General features: G+C 33.3%; 1 protein-coding gene across 2 annotated transcripts in view; it reads left to right on the top strand.

Moving 5' to 3' along the window:
• Window positions 1–26,578, top strand: part of LOC145241454 (phospholipase D1-like) — a 320,978-nt gene that overhangs the window by 144,463 nt on the left and 149,937 nt on the right. Inside the window, exon 1 of one of the 2 annotated variants that reach the window (XM_080104432.1) lies at window positions 5,960–6,295. The exons of the other annotated variant lie outside the window; for it this stretch is intronic. Coding sequence (XP_079960558.1) covers window positions 6,286–6,295 — 10 coding nt within the window. The 5' untranslated portion in view covers window positions 5,960–6,285. Of the gene's footprint in view, window positions 1–5,959; window positions 6,296–26,578 lie in introns of those variants that run through there. 2 annotated transcript variants of the gene reach the window in all.

The following is a 26,578-nucleotide window of genomic DNA, read 5'->3' as shown; positions in this document are numbered from 1 at the left end:
GTTGTAGTTAGTTAAAAACGGGCGTTTCTGCATTGTTCAGGAAATTCTTCTCCCAGGCATTATTTCCTCTATTTGGAGTGGGGAGGGAGAGAGGGAATTAGTTTATCCCTCATCGCCTGAGGAGCCTCTGCTAGAAAATGTAAGCGGATCTGGTTCAAGCAATGTTTATAAATTGTTCTATACTGGCCTTGGATTTTCTTGTGGCACTCCTGACCTACTCCAGATTATAGCTTGACCCTGTGTTACATCCATCCTAGTTTGGAGAAACAGTAATCACAACCCATCCCAATGTACATAACTAAGAGATTTTAGCACATCTGATGACACGCAGTAGGGTTAAACTAACATGGAGAAATTGTTTGTTTGTTTGTTTTTTATAACTCTATTGACACATGCACTCTGAACGTTTTCTCAACCAAAGTATTTCTTTTAACTAATAAACCTTTTTTTTTATTTTTTTTAAGCAAAAATAGGCCTATAAGAATTATCGTTTTCCTTATTGAGTATTCATGAAAAATAGAAACAGTGTTATTGGTGTATTTTGGGCAGGTTATTTAAACCCCCGGAAGCAACCTATCCTGCCTTAACAGAGTCCAAAGCCAACTTTGTAGCCTAGTTGAGGATGCCCTTTTCTCTTCCGTGCAACATCTAGCCTGTCTCTGCTCTATCGTTTAATTCCATGGCAAGTGCTCGTCTGAACTCTAATCTATGGTCCTCCCTTGCCAAACTTTCACAAAAACACTTGTTTATTTGAAACCACTATCAATAATTTCCCCTACTCTTTATCTGTGCCTAAACCTAAACGGACACCTATTGACCCTTATCCTTGAGTGGTCTCCGGGCGTTGATAAGAGGCGACTCCTTTGTAAAAAATAAAAAAAAAGTGCTGAAACACTTAACTAATGAAATCACAACAGCCGACAATTGGCAAATAGTACTGTCTGACCTGGTGCTTCGTCCGGAACGTATTACTTTCAATGGCATACTTTTCTGTTTAAGCAGAACGGACATGCTTGATTTTCTGTTTTGAAGCATTACTGACAAAGAAATAGCGGAGCTCATCTTCAATTATAGTGAACATTGGCGGTTGTGAAGGTGTGTCAACGAGGCGACGGCTCGCTTGGGTTCTGAGCAGTTATTAATACTGGAAGTTAAGTATGTGATTAATCATGTTGACCTGCTGTGGGTTAAGGAGAAACAAATGGTTTCTTACAATCTTACTAACTAGAATGGTGATGTGGATAATACATCTGAGTGTATCGCATGGGATTGAGTTGTTTGCTTATCAGGATATGCAACAGGCGAGCATGTCTTTGCTTTATCCTTATTTCTATGGCAAGTGCTCGTCTGAGCTCCAATCTATGGTCCCACCTCACCAAACTTTCACAAAAAACACTCATCTAGCTGAAACTACTATCAATAATATTCACCACTCTTTATCTGTGCCTAAACGTAAACGTAGAGTTCATGAACAATGCTTCTTTCGTAGAACCGTACACCTGTGGAACTCTCTTCCATTGGCCTGCTTTCCAGCTGACTACAATACGGTCATTTTCAAGTCCAACGTAAACAAATTCTTGATCAGCCGTCCCCTTAAGTAATCTAATTTACCATATTTTCACTACTAACGATTACTACAATATTGTCCCATTGACTACTACATTGACTCTTATCCTCGAGTGGCCTCCGGGCCTTGATGTGGTGACTCTTTTGGTATACAAAAAGATATCAAGTAAAAACAAGGTTTTTGCTTCTGTCGGAGCCCAGCCCATTTAAGGTAGCCTCTTAGTTGAGTAAATGAGTCCTCTCCCTGTGTGATTTCTTTGTGATAGAATTTCTCCAAGATTTCTATTCCCTAATTTTATTTTGACCCTGGCCTCACATTTTTTTTTTTTTTTGTCTTGGAAAGCCACCGTTCACTCTCAAAATCCATTTTTATTTTATTTCTTTTCGATTTATTCTCATTTCCACTTAGAGGTCGACCTACTTGTTTTTGCTTAAACAAACTAGAAAACAGCTGGGGTTTCTTTTTTAGAAAGTGTTGGGAAGATCTTACAAACCTGTTTTATTAGATCTTCTTGTTTATTTCATATGTTCGCATAAAATATTATAAAGAGATATATTTTATATGTCGATTTTCGGTATTTATTTTAGCAATGCTCAATATACAAGTAGAACTTAGTAAGTTATGAAAATATATGGCAATTAAGCTACACAGAATCTTCTGTGTTTCATCACACTAAAATGTATGGAAAATCATGTTACCGGATGTTTTTATATATACGAGTGGTGTTTAGTTTAGCTAGCACTTTCGTTTGAGTGAAGTCTGGCTATTGGCTAATGAAAGCATGAACCTGTCAATAAGAATAACAATGAATTTGGTTGGTTACCTAGATGAACTAAATACCACATGTATATATATATATGAACGCCAAGTAACATGAATTTGATCCCTTTTAGTCTAGCAATTCCCTACAGGGAGGGTAGATCGCCTATAGAATAAACTGGCATTGTGGTGACTGCTGAAGTGGAATTGATGGACAAATAGTAAAAGTAGGATAGACACAGGATGATTAATGACCTCATTTTTTATGGCCTTGTGCCTAATTTGTAAATGACTTATATTTTTTATTATTTGCAAATAAATAATTCCAAGTTCTTATCTTCCTTTTCCCTCAGGAACAATTGTTCTTTAGATATCAGCTTGTATGTGAAGCCCTGCTTTGGGATGATTTTTAATAATAACTGACTTAATTTTTTTTTTTTTTTTTTTCATCTGGCAACAGAAAAATTATATTTTCACCAGTTCACATGTTTAGTTATTAACTAGTTCAGCTTGGTTCGACCCTTGTCTTGCTCAGCTCCTCCTGCTGATCTTCTGATTAATTTATCCTACAGTGAACTAGCACCCCGAGCCTAGTAATCAATGCCCCTCTTTCCTAACCAGACACTTGCAATATATTTGTTTTTCTTCTCAAAAGTTACTATCATTTTCTACAAACAATAATTTTGTGTTCTACCTCTCCTTTTCAGGACAAACTCTGTCCTTTTTAGGACAATTCTACTTTCATTCTGCTGAGTAGTTATTTATCCGTAGTTTGATATTCACTCTTCCATCAATATAGTTGGAGAAACAACCCAACCATACACTCAACGTCAATGACAACGTCCCTATGTCATAAATAAACCAGACCATTTTGACTGTATATTTTCCTGGCCAAATCAAATCGAATATTTGTTATTTAGATCTTCAATTCTTGTAATTATAATCTTTGCCCATTGCCATATTGCCTTGTTGTTACAAGAACAGCAGCCTGTTCGTGTGAGTAAATATGAAATAGGATAGTCAAGGATTCGAACTTTTTAAGCTAGATTTGGAATTGAGAATTCCAATCATAAGTTAAAATAAATACAGAATGTTATTGAAAATAAGGAATGTGGAATTGCCATTGTTTAGCTCACACAAAATAATTAGATATCTGTTTATTGAAAAAGGAATGTAATGATGGATTTTGTTTCTGTTATAAAAATGGAAATTAAAATAAGGAATTTAAAAACGGACAATGGAAAATGTTATTTGTAAAGTGGGTTACGAAAATTAGGTTAGAGGGTCGGCTTTGTAAAAAACATGTGAATAACAATGCATGCTTAAACACGGAGGCATGTCATGCCATGTGTCTGAGAGGCACGTGCTGGTCATGCAGTGACGTCATGAGTTATGAATTTAGTTAGATAAATCAGGATCAGTCAGTTGGAAGAAGCGAAGGGCGTTAGACGGGAGAAGCTAGAAGAGTCAAGGCACTCTCTGTGAAGCGAGAGGTTTTAGAGGTAATCATGTAAACAACTCTGAATCCCTGAAATACAGAATCATGTCTGACCGGTTGAAGAAATAAACGTATCATCATGTGTTTTTATAACTGCCGTCATGTGTTGTCATTCCACCAAAACAAAGGTAAAGTGAAATTGTATTAATATGAACTTTGTGTTTATAAAAATGTACAATTGTCAAAACATAAGTGTCAAACGCACTCTCGGTCTATCTATCAAGATATTCATAAATCTCCTCTTATTGGTTCTCCTGTAGTAATCTGTACCCTACCTGTCTGTCTCATTATATGTAAGACCTGTCTCTATATCTCAACAATATGAACACTCACAATGAATATATATAATATCTAACATCTTTCATCTCACAACACTCAACAACATGAACACTCCTAAGACTGTCTCTATCTCCCTAAGACTCTTACTAACATGAACAACAACAAATATATAAGTCGTCATCTAAATAAGAACAACGTAACATACTCTCATATTTGGTACCTACTACAATAACACCCACAACGTAATATTGTTAACAGTTGCTAGGATATCTTTACTAACTATGCCCTGTAACAATTATTTGTGTGAGTGGCCGGGAAATTCAGTAGGTCCAAAGTAAAGTTTCTTAATAGATTCTAATTTTTAAGTGCTGGGCATAACTTTTTTTTATCATTGTTCGTAAAACAATCCCAAATTCGTAAAAGTCATTCCAAATTCTTTAAATTGACAGAAGAAAGTTTTGTTTTGTTTTTTATTTTATTATTGAAAATAAAAGAAACAAAACAAAAGAAAATTGGTTCAATTGAGAAACTGTATTTCTTAATTGTGACAAAATAAAGTTTGTTTCTCAATCAAAGTGTGTGTGTGTGTGTGTGTGTGTGTGTGTGTGTGTGTGTGTGTGTGTGTGTGTGTGTGTGTGTGTGTGTGTTTATCAAAGTTTTAAAAAGATATTAATTGCTAGGATATCTTCAAACTTAATTTGATCGTCATAAAATCGCAATCATGGTATCATCATCCATTTCATCCGCGGTATTCACCAAAAAAAAAAAAATAAATAAATAAATAAAATAACACGTCTAACTTAAAAGAATTTAACTTTTCCAACAAAGCTGATGCGTACTTCTTAATCGATCCGTTTGGAAAATATAATGTTGCTGTTGATTTTTTTTTTTTTTTTTTTTTTTTTTTTTGTTCGCGGCATTTTCAAAAAATGAAAAACACGTCTCATTTTAGTTTTTAGTCTGTATTAGTTTTCACATTTTTTTTAAACTTACACAGAAAAAGAAATAAAAGTTTAGTTGTAAGGAATATAAATTTTTATTTTATTCTTCAATTAAAAATGAGTTATTCCCCTTTGTCGAATTTTATTTTCCTATTAGTTAAAATATTTCACATCATCAGATTGTCTAGGATGGACTAATTAATACTTTAAATAAACTGTAACAAAGCACGTTATTATATTGTCAATAACATGGGGCGGCGAAACAATAACAAATGAAAATTCGCGTTCCTGGGATATCCATTGCATTCAGATTTGTTTTCTAAATATTTCTATATTCTATACCCATTCTAAGGAGCGGTAATTCTTAGTAAAAGAATAAGTTATTCCTCATAACGTATTTCTTTTAAGGTGATTATTTAAAAATGTTAATGTTAGTAAACTGCCAGACCGGATTATGTATGTTTGTAAATGAATTGTAGCGAAGGATATTATTATATTACCAATAGCATAGTACAGCAATAAAAAATTAATATTGCCTTCAGATGCAAAATTTGATTTGCCAAATAAGTCAATGGCTATAATTTTCCCCCCGTAAATGTCTTGTTTGTCTGTCTGTTCCACTTTTAGGCTAATAGCATGTGATAGCAAATTAATATTGGCTAGCCAGAAGCAAAATTTGATTTGTCAGTTGAGAGGTTATTTAGGTCTGACTTTAAAAATTCGACAATATAACTGTATATGCTAGATTAGAAGAAAAGGTTTGCAGATGCCTTAATGGGCCTTTTTATTGTTCCGTTTAATAAAAGACCACACATACACGCACAAATTCTATAAATACATTCTTGCTGGCTTCCTCCTCTCCCTTCTATTATACGGAATGGGGGGGGGGGGGCAAAATAATATGCTAAGTACTGTAAATTAATATCAAGCCTATTGGACTTCCGCAGTCCCAACAAGTACTATTCCTCCTACTTTCCGCTGCTGCTGCTGATTTCTTTTTTATCTGGCCGAAAGAGAGAAAACTTGTTTTATGTAATAGCACTGAAGCCTATTATCATTTTTGATGCTGGCAATTTTTCAAAACAAAAACAAAGCAAATATAAATGTGCATTCAGTCAGTCTGCATCTCCTAGCAGCAATTACTGCAGTGGATTTCTCAGTGGAGTATTCTAAGCTATCATCCCTTTAAACTAAAAACACTTATAAAATAAAATAGTATCAAGTTTAAAGGGATTTACGAAATGGATGGAGGTAAGTTTTGCATGTGCCTAAAAAAATTGTCCAACACAAAATAGCAGAATATTTGTTTAATTTCTAATTTTAGTCAACTTCTCTTCCAAAATATGGAATGTGTTTATGATTTTTTTCAGCACATGTGTTAAACATTAACTGAAATATTCGCTGAGCGACAACAACTAGAATCTCTGGTGTCTAACTCTGTCCCGTGGGGAGGCATTGTAAATAGGGACAACAACTAGAATCTCAAAAGTGCTTTCCATTTCGATTCTTCTACTGGAAGTGATCCATATCGGCCTGAATGTTTTCGATTGCGACATTAAATTAAACAATTTTCTCCCCCTCCCCGTTCTACTTAAGAATTTAGTGTCAGTTAACGAATACCCCTACGTGTTAAGACTGTAACCATTTTCTTAAATGAATTAGTTTTTATTATTTTATAGTTTGAAGAAGTTTTGGTCAATGTGCACGTGGTTGTCCAACCTCCAAAGGGTGTTTATTCCGAAAGCCGTTCATAACATGAGGGGTTGGGAGTTGTTTATTCCGAAAGCCGTTTTAACATGGAAAGGTTGGTGGTTATTCCGAAAGGTATTTTCTTATTTCCAACCTCCCCGTAATCAATTTCTTAAAGGTGATCCCCCAGTCACTTGCACTTTCACCGAAATTTGTTCAATTTTTTTTTGTGGGGGGGGAATTTTTTTTTTTTTTTTTTAATTTTCACTCTAACCCTAGCCTAATCAAAAGAACGCCTTCCTGTTTGCATTTGTTGTCATTTTGAGTTTTTGCTATGAAGCTGTTTTTAGTGTCGTCTGCCTTTTTTACACTTTTTTTTTTCGTGGCTTTCAAATCGTAAACTGTTTCAGCCATTTCCAGTTTGTTCCGTAAATCACAATCGGAAATATTGGAGACTATATGAATTCCCTCCTGTACACAAAAAAAACAAAAAACAAAAAACTTTATTTTCTAATATTTCTCCGCCCTCCGGTACTATTTTATTTAAAAGATTTAATTAAATATTGAATTTAAAAAATGAATTATTTTTTGTATTGCATCTTTTACGATTGTGCGATTCCACTTTTTAAATGTGTGAAAGGTGATAACGTAAGTGTGGGTATGAAATTGCCCTAGCGTATTATTATTATTATATAGATAAATAGATGAAGAGAAAAAATGAGACAATAACCACGTGTTTTATTATGAAGCGTCCAAAAAATACTCACGACGAATTGTAATAAAATATACTGTGTCCGGTTTCACACACACACACACATACACACACACACACACACATTTCACAATCTAGTGGTAGATGATTTTCTTTTCTCCTATCTATGGCCACTTTCACATGGAAGAGATGTTGCTAGTCCCTCCCTCTCTACTGTATGACTATGTGCATGATAAATGCTCTGCTGTGTTCCAATTCCTGTCCCCCCCCCCCCGCTATAAAAAATTTACAAGCAGGAACTCATCTAGTTACAACCACAGCAGAATTTTCTTGGCCTTCGGGACAAGATCAAAGTGTAGTATCTGTTCTTCAGATGCTGCACTTCATTTTCTTGTTCTCTTTCGGTGGAGGAGAAATCCTTCACGACTGAGACAATTTTTATTTTTGTACCTTTTCTCCACGTTAAAAAACGACCCTGGTGTCTAACTCTGTCCCGTGGGGAGGCATAGTAAATAGGTACAACCACAGCAGCAAACTTTCTCATCTCTCTCTCTCTACTAAAAACCAAATGAAACTTCCATGAACAAAGTTGCTTTGCTAGTATATCCCATATGTGGAAAAAGGTACTAAAAGTATGCTTCTCAACTGACTACAACATGGTCATCTTCAAGTCTCATGTGAACCAATACTTGTTGAGCCATACCTTTGGATAATTAATTCCTTTTAAGTAATCTTCTGTCCTTCCCACATATTTGTTCTCTATCCCCACGTGGAGGCAAGTAAATGCCATTCTAGTTCAACTGACAATTTATTTAACCCATATCCTCGAGTAGCCCCGTGCCTTAACAGCTTAAAAAAAGTCTACTATCTCTCTTAGCTCTCTCATCCCTGTTAATTCAACCTTTCTCTAATATTTTTAATGTCTCTGCGAACATTAAGAGAAAGAGTTACTCTCTTTTTTTAGTGTTACCATCTAATTTACATATTTGCGGTATATATAGACAGGTGTGTAAATTAAATGACAAAATAAGTTTCTTCATCTTTCTGAATTTTTGAGATAAAGAGTGATTATTCATATTATTTGGATTTTTCAAACTAATGTTCTCATCTTGAGACATTTCCGACAATGTAACCTCAGAGCCTGTCCCTGCTCTATCGCTATTTTTATGGCAAGTGTTTGACTGAGCTCCAATCTATGGTCCCCCCTTTGCCAATCTTTCATAAAAAAAACATTCATCTAGCCAAAATCACTATCAATAAATTTCCCCACTCTTTAGCAGCGTTTGAACCTAAACGTGGATTCCATGAATATAGCTTCTTTCCTAGAACTGCCCGCCTGTAGAGCTCTATTCCGCTGATCTGCTTTCCAGCTGACTACAATATCAATGTATTCAAGTCCAGTGTAAACAAATTCTTATTCAACTGTCCTTGTAAATAATTTAATTATACGAAATTACCACTACAAACTATTATGCAACTATCCCAATGACTACAATACACACATTAACCCTTATCCTCAAGTGGCCTCCATGCTTTGATATCTGGTAACCCCTTTATAAAAAGAAAAAAAAAAGAATATCTTAAGAGACATGTCATAGATTAAAGAATTTTTGAATGAAATCAAAGTAGGATAAGTAGTGATAGTGGTTATGACTCAACGGGGCACGGGTACGATATGCATGTGTAATTGTTGTTAGGCAAAAATAACACCTGACGGCCTTTTTTTCTTTTCTTTTTTTTTCCTCTCTAAGGAATGTGATAGCGTCATTCGTTTTCTGGTCAGTAGTTTTCAATAGTGTGGGCATTCAATTCAGCAAAAACAATCGTTAACAACACCTGATCTCTCACCCACCTACCCACCCACCAATCCGGACATATACACTTTGAATGAGTCGTAGTGCATCTGACCACTGTACACAATTTCATTTTTTTTAATCACATTCATATGTATCCAGATTTATAACTGTAAGATTCACCACGCATGTTTGAAAGTCAAATATATGCCTGACGAAGGGAAGACTTTTCGAAATATATAGAATCACAGATATGCCACTTAACCATCTGAAGCAAGTAAAACATTAGAACATATATGTAGAATGTTATAAAAAAATATATAACCATACTGTGTGTGGATGACTATAATGCTCCCTAACTTGGGTTGAGCATATTGGGAACTGATATGCAAACTTACATTAGTATATTAAGCGATGCTCTTTGTGTAAACAAATTGAGCTTAGGTGTTTGGATAATGTCAAAACATTGTTAATTCAGTCATAGCAGTCAAATAGCAGAACGGTAAGAAGTGCTGACTGTCGTTTGGGCCGTCGATTTTCTATCGTGGCTTGAGGTACTTGCTTGTCTAGCTGCAGTTACAGCGAAATGGTACTGTATACAGATGACTATATATATATATATATATATATATATATAAATATATAAAATGGGTTAATAAATTCCAACGAAAGAAAGATGTATATTTAAATAAGGGAGTAGTCACCAACAATGTGTATTTTTGTGTTAAAAAATACACATTGTTGGTGACTACTCCCTTATTTAAATATATATATATATATATATATATAGGGTGTCCCAATAAAATGTATGCACTCTTTAAATGGGCATAACTTCAACATTTATTATAAATAATTGTTTAATGTGTGAATAATGGTTAAAGCAAGACTAAAATATGAGAAGAAAATCCTTCTACATTGCTATTGGAAGACCAAGATCATAAGTGAAGTGCAAAGACGTTTTAGATGCACCAACAAGACTCACAAATTATTTGTTTGTGAGATAAGTTTGAGTAAGAAGGAACAATTAAAGGAACAGTTAAAAGTTGCCCGTAAAAACAACTCTGAAAAAACACAATCATCAACCAGTCTCACAAAAGCAAGAGGAGTCATTGAGAGGTTTCACCAATCGGCTAAAAATCTGTTGGGCAAGCAGAAGTTCCAAAATTTTGGATTCAATCAGTGAGCATTGTTAGCAGTATATGGACCACAATGGCCACCAAATTGAACATTTTAGTCAACTTCTCTTCCAAAATATGGAATGTTTTTATTATTTTTTCAGCGCATGTGTTAAACATTAACTAAAATATTCGCTGAGCGACAGCAACTAGAATCTCAAAAGTGCTTTCCATTTCGATTCTTCTACTGGAAGTGATCCATATCGACCTGAATGTTTCCGATTGCGATTTATGGAACAGTTCGGGAATTGACTGGTTTTTATATTTGTTCACTGTATTTTGATGTACAAAATTTTTCTTTATATTAATAAATGTTGATTTCATGATTATTTGTAGAGTATACATTTTATTGGGACACCCTGTGTATGTATATATATATATATATATATATATATATATATATATATGAGAAAGAAATTTGAAACTGTAAGTTGAACTTTACAATCAAAGTTTATTGTTCGGCTGAATACTCCGAAAAAAACAATTTACAAAGTCTTTATTCGGCAGAGTTTCAAAGAATGATATTTTTGTTATTCTCATCAGAGGACATAAAGAAATCAGCAAATTATATTTGTAGCAATGCTAGAATTTGCTCGTTATGGCATTAAGTGAAACGCAATTTATTTTAGTTATAAATTGCCAAGCTCTACTCTCTATTGTGAACTGAGCTTTTTTTTATTCGGTTGTGATTTGTTATTCATATTAGTTTGATGTTTACCATTGTGTATATCAGGTATACACTACATCCCTTTGATTTCATTACTATATATATATATATATATATATATATATATATATATATATATATATATATATATGTATGTATGATTGTTCATATACACACATGTATTGATTCAATAAAGTGAAATTGCATGACCGGTTCAACCATTATATTTTAAGTTGCTTCAATGCGAGTTTATCCGTTACATCTATGCATTGTTCTGCCTTCTATAAACCTAATTTAAACAAGCAAACTACTTAAACCTCTAATAACTGTAATGTTACACACGTGTTAACATGTAGACATTCGGGATCCAACACATAAACTCTGTCGCAAGGGACATAAGAAAGGAAGAGGAAAGAACTTCAACTTGCTGTTTCAGATTTTAACAAAAGACCTTTATTCCTCCCCCTAGCATGCATGACTTCTCGTCTTGGTTGTGATGTCACCCACGTGTCTCTAACATGACTGTGATCTTTGGTCTGTGCTGACATTCTTCTTTTTATAATCTTTTTCCTTCTTCCTTGTCGTGACGTCACTTTTCACATGGCTTCTTTTTTTTTTTTTTTTTTTTTTTTTTGCATACAGTAGCCATACGAACGTCCGCACTCTGTCTCATCACCTTTCCAGGAGAAATTCTATTTAACTCATTCTTGATCTTTTGGTTAGGAAGAAAATGTATGGGAGCATCTTAAGTAGCATGGTTCCTCGTGTAAATGTGGGATTGTGGTGACTGAGATGATTCCAGTTAAAAGTAGGATAGAACTTTTTTGGTGCAAGTTCAGATTGGCACATGGCAAAAAAACAAAAATGAAGAAAAACTTTTATCCTGTACCTACTTTTTACAGAATGAAGTTGTCAACATCCAAAAATTACATCAATCGATCAAATAAATTAGTTTTTTAAACTAAGAAAATCAAAATTTACAATTTTTAGTGATTTTACTACTGAACTGCATTGAACCTGAGGCTTATTTTTCACCCTCGACACTTCGATTTGAGTTGTCTCCCTTTATTTATTGCATCGGATTCATTAATGGCCGACAAAAACACTACGATTCACTTAGTCGTAAAATTTGATTTGCTTGAATAAAAAAAACTTTTTGATCAAATTACATGATTTTTGAAATATTTCAGCTTCATTCCGTGACTAGTACGTACATCATACAAACATTTCTGTATTTTCTTTATTTTTAAATGCCATCATAAGTGCCAATTTGAACTTGCACCTCTTTTTTATTATTTGTGACAGAGGGTGACCAATGACACCTATTTTCACCTTGGACTTTTGAATGGTCTGGTGCCTAAGTTGTAAATGCAATTTTTTATTTCATATTTTCTGCAAATAAATATTATAAAGTGTAGTATCTGCTTTGATACTATGCTGCCTCTTTTTGTCTTCGATCACTGAGGGACAAATCCTTCTAGATTGAGGCGATTTAAACTTTTGTTTCAATCCAGGGTGCCTCTTTTTGGGGAGCAAGATTTTCTCCACATTAAAATCTGATCACATGTCCAACTCTGTCCTCATCGGGAGCTAGTAAATAGGAGCTCATAGTTTGGAGCCCAACTGGAATAATCATTTCTTATAAGAATACCACTAGGAGTAATAGAAAATGAGGTATGACTGCAAATTACAATATAATCTTGTATATATATATACTATCAAAAGTACTCGTCATTGACTGGGTTCAAAAACTGCGTACAGAAAGTGGACTCTGATTTATGAAAGTATGATAGGTTATGAAAAGGAAGGGTTTTAAAGAAATAGTTTCGAATTTGGACATCAAAACCAAAGCAAAATATGATGAAAGTAAAAATAAAATAGATAAACTCCATAATCTATTATACCATACCTGTTCACACTGAAACACTTATCACAATATTCTGTGGATCTATATTAAAAAAACCTTGTTAAACTTTGTGACATATTTCAATTCTATAGAGGTCAGGCGTGAACGAACATCCCATAATTTTATACCATATTTCTTCAAACTGAAACATGATTATCAAAGTATACTTACGCAGATAGATATGAAAAGTCTTTATTAAAGTTTGTGCCTATTTCCATTCTATGGAGGCCAGGCGCGAACGCAGACACCACAATTTTATCATACCATCCCTATTTAAGTTAAAACATACTTATCAAAGTATTATTATTTACATCTATATCAAAAACACTTGTAAACGTTTTTCTTAATTTTTAAATTTTTTTATTTCCATACTTCGTGGACCATGCGCGTACGCAGACCCCACAATTTTTATGAACCACCGTTCTGCCAGATCAAACATACCCATTCCTGTGTCTCGATACATCTATCATTATATGTAATCAGTTTTTTAAAATAGTCGACCATATAGAAGCCTATACGTGACCAGACACACACACACACGTTCAGCTTTATTATATATATATATATATATATATATATATATATATATATATATAAACAATTCGAATACCACAAGTATATTTAAATCATATTCATATCATTTTATTTAGTATATGGTACATCTTGCACGTGTTTCGATGAATGGTATAGGTAGACTAAATAACTCATCAGGGACCCACATAAATCCATAAGAGAATTTATTTGTTTTTTTTTTTAAAAGGACAAAAAATAACTTACTAATTGTAGCTTATTTTAGATCGTTTCATATATTATAGTACATTTTATTTATTTATGCAAACTCTATTGGCTACATATGTGCATACATGTTTCTGTTGCAATTACTTAAAAATGCAGTGTCATGAAGCCAGATCTTACAATGAAACCACATTTTAAATATGTAACTAATGATTGTATTACTTGTTTTGATTGAACTTTTGTTCTCATCTTGAGTGTTATTTGTGCAACATTTCAGTTCGTGTAGCCTCCAACCTTTTGTCGCCATTTACACCGACCGAAACATTGCATGAATAACACTCAATATGAGGAAAATAGTCCAATCAAAACGAGTAATACAAACAATCTCCTCAAAAATTCAGAACTGTAACTAATGATGTTTGTATAAATAACTAAAATGTACTATAATGGTCTATAAATTAGTAAGGTCCCCCAGCAAAAGCAAAGTGAACTTGTAAATTCACCCTTGTCTGTTCGTCTATCCACACTTTTCTCAATAACTACTCCTTGGAATTTTTAAAATTTTGTATAAACATTAAACATGATATGAGTAAAAAAGTAGCAGCATGGATTTTCCGGGAAAACTTCGGTTGCACCCCACCCCCACCCACCCAGCAGTGCATTTCGCGTTAAAATGGCTAAAATTGACACTTTTGTGATTATTAAAAAAATTGATACCTTGGGTTTTTATAAAATTTTCTGAAAAATTGTAACTGATTTCTATATAATTTTGTTTGTCTATACTTTGTGATAACTCTTGGGTGTGCCCTAGGGGCTCTTTTAAGGCTAATAAAAACCAATCCATTTTGGGGACTATTTTACCATATTTGTCCAAAATTTTGTGTGTATATCTATTTAGCAGTTTTTCATAGTGCTGAACTCAAATTTAAATATGTTAAGGCCTTGGGGACTTTTGGGGCTAAATCGGGGAGAGGGGGCAAATGATGGACTTAGTCGTTTCTTTTTTTGCATAGTGCAGAACTACAAATTTACATATGTTAAGGCCTAAAACTGCACCGTTTGTTCATTTTCACCAGGATTTAACGTCCCCTGAGGACTTTTGGGGATAAATGGAGGGAGGGGGGTGCAAATGCTGCACTTTGTCACTCATTTTATGCATCGTCCACTGTGCACTTACGGGGGACCATGCATGCTTCACTTGTTTTATTTATTTTTACTCTGATGACTTTAAAAGAATTTCATTTCCTTTTTCACCTTCCACCAAAAATGCATATCCAACTCTTAACTATAATCATTTGATTATTATATAATCATGCTCTGCTTGTCATTGAGCACATTTTGATAAACACCGGAGTTTCATTAGACTTACATCTAGGAAACTACAGCAATACAATCATATATATAAACGGCTGAGCCTATCTTTTGCAAATTTCACACAAAGCTAATTTATATATCTGGCAGTGTTCTTAGATGTGTTTTGTACAGAAATTCATTCGATAAGTATCGAAAATCCAAAAATCTGATCTTAAAAATGTTTTCTCTTTTATAAATAAAAAAAAAATTTTACAGAGGAATATTTTATGTTACATCAGCCAAGGGAAATAATAAAATCTCAGCAAATCGTTTCTTAAAAAGAAAAAAAAAATAGATTTATTGTCATCTGGAGATATAGCACAGTGGTAGAGCATTCAACTACAGATCGAATGATCCCCCTGTTCAAGACCGGATGTACCTTATCATTTTATTTTGATTTTTTTCTTATTAATGAGTTCAATTATCGATAAAAAGAAGAACCATTTAAAATCGCTGCAAATCATTTCTTCGTTTGCATATTTTAAAACTAAACATTAATCAGAAGTGACTTTTCCAGGGCATTCATCATCAAACCCAAATATCAACTGGTATGATATTGTAAACAAACACAGACGGAATTTGATGAATGACATTATTATTATTATTATTATTATTTTATTTATTTATTTTTTTTTTTAAATTAGTCTCTGGGCAAATTATTCCTCGTAATATATAATAATCAATAGAGGATTGAGTCTATGATAATACATATGCAATCTGTATGAATTAAAATATCGTGTAAATGTATAGTATGACTGGACAATGTCAGGTGGCCAGCTAGTATATATATTATCTGATCATAAAAGCACTGGGATGTGAAAACCTTATGTCTCTGAATAAAGGCATCACAAATAAAATTAAAAACCACATTTCTACAGAAATTTATAATAGAAGATCTGTTTAATCAACTGAACACTTTTACAAGATTTAGTCTTCAGATTATTTGTGATTCACACACTCTTTACCTTCCCTCTTGTTTCTTCAAACTTTCATTACATCCACAGTTTTAAAGTATTCAATTTTTATACTTCATTGCAAGTTATCAAAGGAAATAAAATTATATCAAAAATATAATTTTATTTCCTCTAAAAAGAAAAGTATGAATTTTTGAAACTCCATGGAATAAGAAAAAAATCTTTACTGTATTTCATGTTTTTGAACATTTGATGATCTACTAAATATTGTAATTTTTTTAATTTTTCATTTTAATCCCTTCATGCGTGTGTGTATATATATATATATATATATATATATGACAGTAAGTTATGAAAATATATGGCAATTAAGCTACATAGAAACTTCCGTGTGTCATTCTTGTAGGGCATCGTCAGGACAGAATGATAGCTTGACAATTACCTACAGGGATGAAACATAAGTTTCTGTGTAACTATATTGCCATACAATTTTGTAATTTACTACCTAGCTCTAGTCATGTATTGAGTATTGTTGAAGTAAATACGCAAAAATTGATGCATAAAATATATCTGTTTATGACATTTTATGTGGATACATGGTGTATATATATATACACCAACAGAGTACTTTTACTGGGGCAGGTGAATTAATTCCCAAAACAGAAGTTTTGCATTATTTTTTATATCTGTATATGTCTAGAATCAATATTCCAATTTTGATCAAAATCCATTACATGGTTTTGATTCTAGGAAATATCTCAAATTCAAGTCTAAAGCTTAAGAAGTCTTACTAAAGAAATTGAATTGAGAATCTTGTTTGATTGGTGTCTAATGGTTATGAATCAAATTCAATGAAAGCCTGATCGCTTTGAATTTTAAAATGGTTGTGTCTATATATCTTTTAAAATATCCCAGAGAAACCAAAATTTGAGAAATATTAATTGATATCTAAAACGTATTAAGATTTAGTATTTATGCAGAATGTGGACCATGCTATTTTTACAAAGGATTTTCAAATTGAATTCTATTTTTACAGTATCTTTTTGTTTTTATTTAAATTCTTAGGTGAGAGTACAGAATAGTTACAAAACGGCTTCTCCTCCCCACAGTAAAAGTGGGTTTCTAAATAATGTTAGTATTTCAGCACAGTTTGTATTCTGCAAAGTACCTACAATTTTACAAAACCTAGATGCATTTGAATTTTCACAAAGGACTTTCAACCTTTTTTTTTCTACCCTATTTACATGAAATTAAATTAAACTAAATAAAGCCAGAATGTGGACTCCTAACACCTAGCAACTTTGTTCCAGAATTCGTAATGATCAGTTTAGGAGTGAATCCTGTATATAAAACTATATAAACATACATCTGCTCTTTGTGCCTATCCTATCTCATGTAATATCATTTTCTTTAGTTCATGTTTTCACAAGAGGCAATGTCAGCTACTTGATCCCTGTCTGATTTCTATTTCCTATTTAAGCTCTAACATTTCCCCTGTGAATTTAAATCACCAAATGAGTACTAGCAGACATACACTTATATTTAACATTACTATTCAAAAGTAATAAAAATTATCTCCTTTGATGCGTTTTATTTTTATGTGATTATTTAAGTGTTTGATAGTAGCAATCATTTGGGCTGAACTTAGCATTATGATTCAAAAGTAATAAGAGTTATGTCCCTTGCTGAATTTATATTTATGCGGTTGTTTAAAAATTGATATTTAGTAGTCGTTTGGGCTGGACTAAATAATTTTTCAAATAAATTGTAGCTCAATACGTTATTATATTGCCAATAACATGGTACAAAAATAACAAATGAAAATTGGATAGTCAGAAACAAAGTTTGATTTTTCAGCTTATATGCTATTTGGGACTGACTTTGAAAATCCAACAAGATGAATTTATATTGTACTTTGTATAAACATTAAACATGTTACTATTCAATATTAATTGCAAATTATACCTTGATAATTTTTTGGATGCAGATTTTGTCATGGAAGCTGCATAGTTACACTGATAATATTGCCACCCTGGATAGAAAAGAAACGCATACAATCAATATTGTATGAAAAAAAAAAATAATAATAATACCACTACCATAACCTCGTGGAGCAGGTGCTAATGTGATTGCAAGCGAGTGTACTCCCTCATCGTTTTATATTTTCTGTGATGAAATTTTTTCTAGTTCTTATAGTAGACAAAATCTCTAAAGGCCGGCCACTTGAATCTCATCTGACGTCTGTTTCATATTTATGCAGTCATGTTTCTCCTGCAAATTTAAATCATCAAATAAGTACTAGCAAACGTACCCGTACTATTTAACAATGTACATCTGTTAAGACATTTTAAATTTTCACTATTTGGTACAATCGTAAAAGTGTTCGCTAATGAGTTGAGAAATCAGGGTTCAATTTTTGGTCGAGTCATACCAAAGACTTAAAAAATGGTACTTGATACCCTCTCGCTAAACACTTTGTATAATTTTATCAATTTGAATAACAATAAAAGTATGATGGTGAACATTCGTTGATCAAGGGCAAGTGGAGTAATCCTTGTATAGGACTGGAGTGGCGCTCCCCCCCCCCCCAACATCTCGGTGTTGTAACTAATGAAAAGGGAGCCTTCGGGTCACCCTCAACTATAATCGGTCACTTAGCTTACTGTCTGTTTAACAAATTATCTATTAACTGTTTCTCTTTCTCTTCCTTAGATGCTATTTGTCTTTCTACCTCTTTAAAGGTCCTGGATATGACCTTAAACTATATCCAGTGGTGAGGCCCCAGCTTGCGGGCTTTGGGAAGTGTGGAGGCACCCTTTAATTACCATTGCTCCAAGGTCCACTCTGACCCGGAGTGGTAGTACCTGTTAGGGTTCCAACTATGGGTTGAATAGAAACCGACTTGAAAACAACAAATATATTCTATTAAAAAATTTTTATTCAAAATCTTTGGATTCGGCATTAAATAACCCGAAAAGGGTTGATATGCTGTAAAACAAAAACAACCAACCAACCAACCAACCTCTTTAAAAGTTTCTGATTCTCTTGCAGAATCTCTTTACCTGTCCCTTTCTGCCCTCTTTCTGATTGCTTCTGTTGGTGCAATTCCACATATATACAAAGAAACAAAAATAAAGAAAATTTTTTTTATCATATACTAGCCCGGGTGTTGAGTAAAAAAAAAAAGTGGTAGCAGGCAGGCTCGAACTCATGATGCGAAGGTGGAAAAGAAAGTGAAAGAAAACCTGAGGTCTTATCCCTACTTCATGACGTGACCGGAAGTTCGGAATATTGAAATTAGTAAAGTCATTCTGATACGATGACTTGCAAAAATGGCGATGCAAAAAAAAAAAAAAACGACCCTCCTTGTAGAAAACTGCCCAGTTGAGGGTGAAGGAATTAATGTTTTTAGCCAATTTTTCGATATTTGTCGTCCGAAGGGTTGATCTTCAAAATGATATCGATCTCATGAAAATCCGTCGCCTTGATCGAAAGTTTTAGGCAGTTATACATGCATACATACATTTAAACAGACAGGTGAGATTTATATTATAGATGTGCCCATGATGGAAAGGAAATATTGTACACCAAAAATCACGTAAATTGCTCAATTAGTTTTAATGAATTTAATACACAAAATAATTTTTAAGCGATTACTGGGAATTCATATGCATTACAATGATGTAGAAGTCTGATTTATAACTTTTATTTCTGAAGAGCTATTTTAAAGGAAGCGGGGTTTACTAGTGATGAATTTAATTTTTCTCATATCTCCTTTCTCCATGTTAAGAATGGCTTTCTAAAATCTCGTAAAAGTTTAAATTATTTGGAATTATCTCCCTTGTCCTTCAAACAAAATGGCGTCGAGATATTTTCGTTTAGCTACAACATTTGATTTCTTTTGTTTACCTGATTAATTTAGCTTATATATGGTGTACGATATTTTCTCTCTGTCAAGGGTACATACACCATAAATATTTTTCTTTACTTTTGTTTTTTTCATGGGGGCGGGTGGGGGGGTATAGATTTACACATCCATTTACTTTACTTGCTGAAGTCGATCGGATTGTCTATTCTTCCAGCGAGGGTGGGGCGGGGATGAATATCGAGTTAATATATTCGCTCTATTCCTATGTGTGTGACACTTTCACTTAAATGTATGAAACGTTGTACTCGTGCTGTCGTCGTCATCAACCCAGGTTGTTGATCATCAGTACATTAAACTCTAAGATACTAGTTAAGCTTATAAGAAAGGTTTATTTGAAAAGAGAGATGGTCAGATAGAACATCATTGGGGCAAGAACATTGGACATGTCTTCCCTGTTTGAAGTTTTTCCATCCTTATATAGTTGAATTATCTATTTTAATTGTAAACTTTTTAGAAGTCGGATTATTATAGGTGCTAAGTCTGCGATAGGTTCAATTTATTTATTTATGTTTTTACCAAGAATTTAAACTGCATTCTTTATATATATATATATATATATATATATATATATATATATATTACTCAAAGCTTCTTTAGACTACCTATATATGATTTGGGTGCCATCAGCTAGAATCGAAACCAAAACATACACCTCTCCACCCTCACTCCTCCTTAGCCTCTGAGCCACATCCATCCATACACACACACACACACATTATGTATATATAAACTCACCCAACATTTCTTTTTTTTTTTTTTTAAAGACAAAATCGCCTAAAGACAAGATGCAAGCAAGGTCCACAGAATTTTATAATTATATAGATTTCTATTTCTATTTTCATAAAGTTAGTATAGCATTGTGGAGACTCACCCATGCACAAGATATGAATTCTTTCAAATTGCATTAATGAACTGAGAAGTACTGACTTTCGGTGTGGCCTGTGTAATATCTTTATTGGTGGTACGTGCTACGATTGTTGTTCTTTGTATATTCTGTTTTGTTTACAATATAATTTACCTTTATAACCCATATCCAGATGAGTGTTTTCCTTAATGGCCTTGGTAGGCCAAAATTTGACGGTGAGGAACTCCAATTACGAAAGGAGATACAACAACATGACAATGGAAGACTTGAATTCACAAAAGAAAAAAACCAACAAAAATAATCATTTTGAAAAAAAAAAAAAAAAAATGTAATTATACCAGTAATTACACACTGTAGCTACCATACAACAGAGTAGCATTCTCAATGAACAAAGTACATGGCGGAACAATAAAAGTATCACCCTAAAGAAAACAACACTACAGCTTTATTTTAAAGCATTTATTGAAAAAATTCATTCAGGTATGTAGTAGAGATGATATCTATTCAATGTAGCCGCCTTCAACCTCAATCACCACCTTGTTACAAGTCCAGAACTGGGCGCATGCCTTTTCTATGAGTGCTGGGTAGCTTGGCGAATACTCAGCAGATGGCGGTGATCAGGCTGGCTTTGGTGTTGTGGGAGGTTATGTTGGTGATGTTCTCAACTTATAATCAAACAAAGTAGTCCAGCAGGTTCAGATCCGGGAAGCCAGTGAGAGAAGGGTACAAAGTTGTAGCACTCCTTCTGAAACCAAGTCTGAGTCTCTTTGAACTTATAGGCTGACGCCAAGTTCTGCTGCCACACCCAGGTATGCCAGTTTCTACCTGATTGCACCAGGTGATCACCACTCTTCAGCACATCCAGGTACACTTTGGTGTTGATTTTCAAGCCGACTTTGAAGCTATTATATCGATTGATATTAAAACCTTAGCTTTTCTATTTGAAAATTATTAAAACAAACTTTTTAATATACTCAGTCATGGATATGCGCATGAAAGTGAACTAATTTGCATATTCTTTTGAGAAACAAGCTTTAATTAATTTCTTATTTATTTTTTATAGTTTATCTTTGGGTGATTACTTTCACTGAATTCTATTTATGCATAGTTTCTACATTCTGCATACTTGTGTAGAATTTAAGATGAAAACGTTCAAGCACACAAATATTTTTCTATGAATCTATATATTGAGATCTATATCTACACTATTATATAAATGCAACTGTGTCTGGGTGAGTTCATTCGCTATAGACTCAAAAATGGTTGGGGCAATTTTTATGAAATTTCACACAAAGGTACTTGCTGTGTCTGGCAGTGTTTTAAGCTAGGTTTTGCATCGGAATGTTTTCAACAAGTATCGGCAACTGATATAGCCTATGTATTATTGTACATATGCAAATGAAAAAGACTGGCTATTTTCCCAGATCATTGCTTAGCGACTGGCCAGACCGACGCTGACACCGTATTTCTGTTATGGAATTGTTTGTACTACTACTTCACAGCACATGCACAGATGCACACACGACCATTACAGCATGTTTTCTTTTTTTTTTTTTTTTTTTTTTTTTTTTTTTTTTTTTTTTTTTGACGAAGTAACTTTTTAATGTTTTGTGAATTGGAAAGACGTTTATCCATACAATTGGACAATTTACTTTATTAAATCAAAAATTCACAGACGGTAATACCACAATTACAGTATAAATACAACTTAACATTTTTTTCTATTTTAAAATAGTTCTTCCATTTTTTTCCATTTACTTTAATTAACACTTTAAATAACATTTATTTATACAAATCCAAATTCATTAACATACCAAAATTGTTTTTTTTTTACTAATTAATTAAAACAGAACACTTCTCAAACAACAATAAAACCACATTGCTTATACGATACTTATGCATTTACGAACATTTATTTAAAATTCTCTCTTTTCTCATTTAATCTTCACATAAATTTCGATTGAGATTTTTTTTCCAAAAATTTATATTTTTACTTATTTATTTTATCTTACACTTCATTTATATTTTGTATATCTTACTTTGTTTTATATATATATATATATATATATATATATATATATATATAGAGAGAGAGAGAGAGAGATATAAGTTTACAAAACTGTATATTTCTATACAATTTCTATTAATCCCGTGGTGATGTTCCTGTCACCCAATATTATCGAGGCCAAAATATTGACTGGCTGTGGAAAAGGAGAGACAGTGCTAATTCCGAGGATTGCCCTATATCCATCAAATCCATACCTGGGCATCCAATCCAAGAGATCGCAGTTCCCTGTGAAACTGTGCTTCACGATGTCCATCAACAAATCACAGGGCCAAACCTTTGACGCTGCAGACATTCATTTACAAGAGCAATGTTTTCCTCACGGTCAGCTCTATGTAGCTGCATCACGTGTGGGCTCACAATCCAAACTATTTGTGTTTTCTCCTAAAACACTTGATAAAAATGGTGTTTTCAAAGAGGTTTTATAATTTCTAAACAATTTTACACCTCAATTTCTCCTCTCTAACCGTGTTTATTCCTTCTTAAACTTTGCCAGCATCCAGTACAGAGTTCGCTAACCTGAAGTCTTTTTTGCAACAAAATGAAAACCGTTTCGTGTATTTACACAGTAACCTCTATGGAATGAGAAATTGAAACCGATTAAGCAGAGTAAAAATGTGAATTTGGCAAAACGTAGTGCCCTTAAATGTATTCAGAAGCATTCGGTACTTATAATTCTTTTGTCTTTATTTCGTTGCAAGCTCTTCATAATTAGATTCATTATGAGCAACCCTAAACAATTGTGTTGGCTGCGGAATAAAATTTTAGCAATAAATTATTTTTCTGTTTTAGAACGTCCATTGAACAAGCAACTGATCCTGAAGAAATTGCAAAACAGTCTACACACATATTTAGTGAAAATGTGATTCAGAGATTTCTTAGATGTTGGTTTAACAAAACATAGGCCGCAACAACCAAGCACAAGTAGTATGCTCGGCAACATAAGATAAGGAATTTTTTGCCATAGTTGACTAATTGTAGAACTATACAGCGACAACCACATAAATTCTTACAACGAATAAATAGTCGATGTTGATCCTGTGGTTTCTTTCGCATACAGTTAAAGAAATCATGACTCCCAAAACCTTGCCAAAGTAGTTGGTTTTGAGCTGGAAGGATAGCTGCTAAGGGGACAAATTAGAAATTAGATTGTTGCTGGCACGTTGCATTCACTATGTGGAAGCTACATTGACCAGTAAGGTGTCAATATAACCAAAATTTACTAAAATAATTTTAGGATTACAAAAAAAATTGAATTTACCAAAGATACAGACAATAAGCATAGAAATAGCATTAAATCAACCCTCGACCAAGGTCGGGTAATACTGCTAGTATATATACATACAGTGACTCTGTCGGTGTGAAAAGTCTCTACGAAACTCCTCTGAATATTTGGTTTACAGAGCTGAAATTTTATATATAGAGTATTTGAACCTGTAGCGCACTTTCGATTTAGTTTTTTAGTCGGCAAAAATTGCTGCTAAGGGGTCAAAATTGAAAACAAAACAGTTGACCTTGGCAGGATAAGTCAACTAAAACATTACTGCTTCTGTTATTGTTGCAAGTGTACAAAATTAAACATTAATTGCTCAAAGTCATTTAAATTTTAATCTTCCGTATCCATCTATCAATAGCTTAGATGGTAATGACTCTGGAGAGATAAATAACGACTAAAGCTGGAGCGCTAAACGTTCCGGTTTCAATTCTAGCAGATGGTACGCAAATCAGATTTTTTTTTTTATAACTTTTGAAATCATTACTATTGGCTCTATAATAATAAATCTGCATAAATTATAATATTTATGCAAATTGTACGACCAGGCAATGCTGGGCACCCTGCTAGTTAGTAATATTGTAGCATTTTTTTTCTCGAGTAAATTTCGCTCTTGGGCAAAATGTATGCAAGATAGACGACTTTAAAGAGATTATTTTTCGAATATTACAATAACAGTAAGAGCTGAAGAAAGACAACAGCAAATTGAACAACAGATGCTACAACAGAAAACTGATGAAAGATTGATTCAGCAACAAGAAATATAAAAAATCAGGAATTATTTCTCAAAATAAACCTAGCTTGAAGAGTAACACTACGTTTTCATAAAACACAATATGGAACAACATGGCGACGTTTACCTACGTTCCTAGTAAAGATCAAACGTTCCATGCATTTTTAGGAGGTATGAAGACCTTTTCAACATCGATTTCAAAGATTGGCCTGATGTGAAAAAGGTCTGTTCAGCTAGGAACTGCAGAACACAATAGGTTCGTAGACTATATTCTACCTGAAAAGACTACAGATCTTGTGTTCGCAGAAACCGTTTCAGTCCCAGTACGTTGCTGTTTCATAAACGATAGAGATGTTTTAATTTGGCTGTGTGGGACGACGATTGGTGATACATGCTACAGCTGTTATTCTTTATATATTCTATTTTGTTTCAATATAATTTACCTTTATAGCCCATATTTGTGTTCCTGTTTTCCTTGGTGATCTTTGTGGACCACAATAGTTAGGTATGTTTATATATTTTTGTGTACAGTATTCACTTCTAAACTAATTAACTGATCATTATGAATTTTGGAACACAGCTGTTAAGTGTAAGGGAGTCCAAATGTCGACTATATTCAGTTTGATTATATTAAATATATATATATTTCAAAACACTGTTAATTCACTACTCACACAGCAGCAGCCGAATAGCATAATGGTAAGAAGCCTTGACTGTCATTTGGGCGGTCGGGTTCTGATCCTGGCTTGAGGTAGTTGCCTGTCTAGCTGCACTGATGAGCTGTGATACAGTGAAACAGTACTGTATGTGGATGAATATATATATATATATATATATATATATAATTTAGTTTTATGCAAATCTAGTAGAAGCCCTTTATAAAAATTCAGATATCACTGATTTTTGTGAAATTTTAGACGTTAATTAATAAATATTTCTCTAATTTCAGGGTTTTTTGTTTAAGTATTTTAAAGAATTTTAGAAAATTGCCTTTTTTCTCTCTCTCTTCTTTCCATTTCTTCCCTTTCTCTTCTTTTCTTCTCCATCTCCCCCTCTTTCAATTTTTAAATATTACCCAAATATGAGTATCTTTGAGTATTTTGCAGGGATTTTAAATTCACATATTTCAGATTTAGATGGCATTTTATCCATAGTCAATAAACACCAATTAAGCAAGATTCCTTGAAGTTCAATTTCTTATTAGGATCCCTGCAGCTGAACCTCGAGTAGAGATATTTTCTAGAATCAAAAAATCATGTAATGGATTTTGATCAAAATTGGAATAAGGGTTCTAGGCATAAAGTTTAATAGCATCATATCTTGATGTAAATCTTCATAAGTGAACAGATATATCAAACAAACTTTTTGTTTATGAATTCATTTTCTTCATCCTTAAACGGATATCCTTTAAGTGTGTGTGTGTGTGTGTATATATATCTGTATATGTAGGAATATATTTTTTAGTTTATATAAATAGTATACTTAAGGTATCCAGTGCAACCGTAGCCGAGATTGAGCTCACTACACGAGTTTGTAGTGTAATTCAAATCTTGTCAGTAGCTAAATACTTGATGCTTTGCTAGGGCTATCAAGGGTATTTTTTGTCGTGATGCTATCACTAGATGGGATGACTACCACGACTTAAGAGAGTCCTATCTACCCTCAAGAGAAGAATAGACCGTGCCAGTTTCTCCACATGGTATTTTACCTCGCGGAACATACAGTA

This window comes from Euprymna scolopes, chromosome 20, assembly GCF_053919585.1.
Source record: "Euprymna scolopes isolate OS-2025 chromosome 20, ASM5391958v1, whole genome shotgun sequence".
Classification (NCBI taxonomy): domain Eukaryota; kingdom Metazoa; phylum Mollusca; class Cephalopoda; order Sepiida; family Sepiolidae; genus Euprymna; species Euprymna scolopes.
Note: the sequence above shows the minus strand (reverse complement) of the source record. Positions and strands in the feature narration are given on the sequence as shown.